The 3,209-nt window shown below is 36.6% G+C and overlaps 1 protein-coding gene across 1 annotated transcript; it reads right to left on the reverse strand.

The window, feature by feature from the left end:
• Positions 1–709: 709 nt before the first annotated feature.
• Positions 710–2,911, reverse strand: LOC133804680 (ankyrin repeat-containing protein NPR4-like). The gene is made up of 2 exons (XM_062242825.1): positions 2,307–2,911; positions 710–1,812 (listed from the first exon to the last, which is right to left on the reverse strand). The coding sequence occupies exons 1-2, from the start codon at positions 2,895–2,897 to the stop codon at positions 952–954; spliced, it is 1,452 nt and encodes a 483-aa protein (XP_062098809.1). The 5' UTR covers positions 2,898–2,911; the 3' UTR covers positions 710–951.
• Positions 2,912–3,209: the final 298 nt, after the last annotated feature.

Genomic DNA, 3,209 nt, shown 5'->3' on the forward strand with positions numbered 1-3,209 from the left:
AGAGCAACTGCATTCAAAGTGAATATCGACGTCGAACATACAATTTACACACTTTCGAGATCGACCATCATCACGAGCTCGTCATTCTGGTTAGCCTCATCCTTAGCCAGTAATTTCATCGAGCCTAACCTTCGGAGATCAACCTCTTCGAACTTGCAATGAAGGTTTGAATTGCACTCAGACTTCGGAGAAGATCTATCCTTTCGAGCTTGACGCTTAAGCTCAAACCTTCTTAACTGGTGCTCGGTCGCCAATTGGAAAAAATCAAGAAACATGTTAATTTATACAAGTATTGAGCCCTTACTCAACATTTTCGATATTACACTTTACGAGCCTACATTTCGAGGCTCATTTATGGCGATTTCAAAATTCAGGTGTAACAAGTTCACAATAATGTGAGAGAGAATGAGAAGTTTAATAAAATGAGTATTATGGTCAAAATTATACAAAATGACATATATTTAGGATGCCTATTAAATTTGTCATATAGATGAATTAGAGTATATTATTCAGCATATAAACTGAAATTTCCTTTTCACAATTCTCTATTTATAATGGCAAACTCGTTAATTTCATAACCCTTTTTGTTTTAAAGAAAAAGGTCATATATATGAAATCAAATTAACATTTTATATACTTGTATTATAAACAATGATCCAAATTCAAACTAGTAAGCAAAATAATAACTAATATATATGAGGACCACATAGAGAAAAAAAGTACATAAGTCATATAAAAGACATAAAATAAGAAGCTCTAAACTAAAGCTTAAATATATTATCTCAAAGACCACAGTACTCCAACTATAACTTAATTACTAACATATAATCCTGCACCAATATTATTGAGAATTGCTAAGGGCATCATTGGTGTCCAACATTACAAGTAGGTGACATATCGCTATTGGTGCAATCCAATATTAAGATCCACTTATAGCAACACTCAATATTATTACATCGAACTTTCCACATCCGTACAGTTGTATTGTCTTCTTCTTCTTCTGATAAAGTTTCGAAAGCATTGAAACAAGTTTATGAAAACACGACTAGTATGGAGTAGTGCAATCACCAACATGACTCCACCCCAGGTGATCACTAAAATGGGTGTCACATAAAAGGTAGTCCAAAAATCACTACCTGGGGCAGCAACATAAATAGCAATGATGTATGTAATGGTCATAGCTGTTATGGTCACCCACAAAACCACTGTTAAGATCCACATCAAGAATTTGCGGCAAAAAGGCAAGCCTGTGACTAGTAGTAGGATTATGCTCAACGATCCAACAAAACCAACTGTGTTACTAAGCAAGTAAATGTGATAGTAATAATGATGATTGTAGTAACTTATTATTGACTCTCCTGCAAAGTGATAAGCTGGAGGGTGGGCTATTGACATGACATTATTGATATTTTCATCAGAAACTGGTGATGATAATTTTGAGGAGGAGAAGCCACTGTCTTGCCAGAGACCGCCGGGAGGAGTTGTTCCGGCTTGGAAAGCCATGGTGGCGATAAGGGATGCCACCACCATTAGGGATTCTCTCTTTCTGGTTAGCCAGTTTCTTGGCTTTGTTGTAGCTTTGTCTTTTTGATGAACATGATGATGATGAGTTGTGGCTTTAATAGGCTTCTGATGATCCATAGGTAAGGGTTGATCTGTGGCTCGTGATGCTCCCATTGAATGAAGAGACTCTAAGATGTCAAAGTCTTTCTCACTTCTTTGGCTCTGTGCTAAGATGTCCAGTGCAGTGAACTTGCTTGCATTGACTGCGTTGACTTCAATTTTTGTGTTTATAAGCAAAAACTTCACTGTCTGAATAAGGAACCAAAAAAAAAAAGGTTAAAAGATTCAAATTAATGTCTTAATAAATTTTAGGATAATTTTATAAGGTATGCAGTGGTGCATACCTTTTGTGGTTTTTTGGGTCGTGAACAGTTTCGGTGCGATTTTTTTTATGAACGTCTATATTATAGTTATTTAGAGCATCCTAGAAATTTTTATGAAATTTCAAATAATTTACCGTGTCGAAAACTAGGTTCTAACAGACTGTTTTTCACGTGCATAAAAAAATGAATTAAGTGTGCAACAACCTGTTTGAAGCTAGCATTCAACACTGTAAATTATTCGAAATTTTCTTGAAAATTTACAAAATACTCTAAATAACTACAATAAATATGGTCATAAAAAAAAATTACACCAAAAAACATTCACGAGCCGGAAGCACAAAAATGCAGCACCATAGAAATATCCATAAATTTTATATAGAACAATAAGCACCGGAGTCCATTATAATGGTTGGTTCATACCTCAATTTGCTTATTAGTGACGGCCAAATGCAAAAGAGTCATGCCATAATCATCTTTGGCATTCACAATCTGGTAATCATCCATATTATTCACCAAAAACTTCAAAGCTTCCAACTGATTATGCCTCACACAAACATGCAAAATAGTCTCACTTCGATCCTTCAAATTGACCCAAATAGCCTCGGGCGCCACTTTGAGCAGCTCTCTCAGCACATCAAGTCGCCCTCTCATGGCCGCGAGGTGGAGAGGATTTCTCCCCTCTCCATCCCAAATAGAAGACATGAGCTCGTGATCAACCGTAGAAAGCAGTACTCTGACTGTCTCAAGGTGGCCTTTCGCCACCGCTAGGTGGAGTGGCGTGGAGCGCCAAATGTCAAGTTCCTTGGCGAGTTCGAGCTTGTGAGTGATGATCTCCTGGACAAAATCTGCATGGCCGAGCATGGCCGCCACATGAAGTGGAGTCTCTGAGAAACCATTGTTGTTGATGATGAGCCTATCGAGAATCAAACTGTCTTGTTCAAGAAGTTGTCGTAAAGTGGTGACATTCCCTTCTCGTGCAGCTTTGTAAAGCAAGCTAAACACTCTCTCCATGATTTTGGTAAAGAAAAAAGTTAGATGAATAAAATTGCTTTGTGGAAAAAAAGCTAAAGTTTGGACTATATATATAGTTGATCGAATATAAGTTTGTTCACTAATAAAGGTTATTTTTACTAGTGGTGAATGAACCACATGCATATTTTCCACAATGTCAATAATTTCCAAAAATTAATGTCAAAATGTTGGAAAGAGAGAGAATGAACCATTTTATGGGGTAAAATGAAAAGTGGCCCCATTTTCCCTTCGTAAGTATCTTCTTAAAGCAAGTAGCTAAGATTAATTCTAAGGGAACCTCATTTCCATTTT

Source organism: Humulus lupulus, chromosome X (genome assembly GCF_963169125.1).
Source record: "Humulus lupulus chromosome X, drHumLupu1.1, whole genome shotgun sequence".
NCBI classification, from domain to species: Eukaryota; Viridiplantae; Streptophyta; class Magnoliopsida; order Rosales; family Cannabaceae; genus Humulus; species Humulus lupulus.

Bases quoted from the DNA above. Each gene is read 5' to 3' on its own strand.
- LOC133804680 (XM_062242825.1), bottom strand. From the start codon at position 2,897: ATGGAGAGAGTGTTTAGCTTGCTTTACAAAGCTGCACGAGAAGGGAAT. The intron at 1,813-2,306 runs GTATGAACCAAC...TTCCTTATTCAG, and splicing joins TCACTAATAAGCAAATTGAG to ACAGTGAAGTTTTTGCTTAT.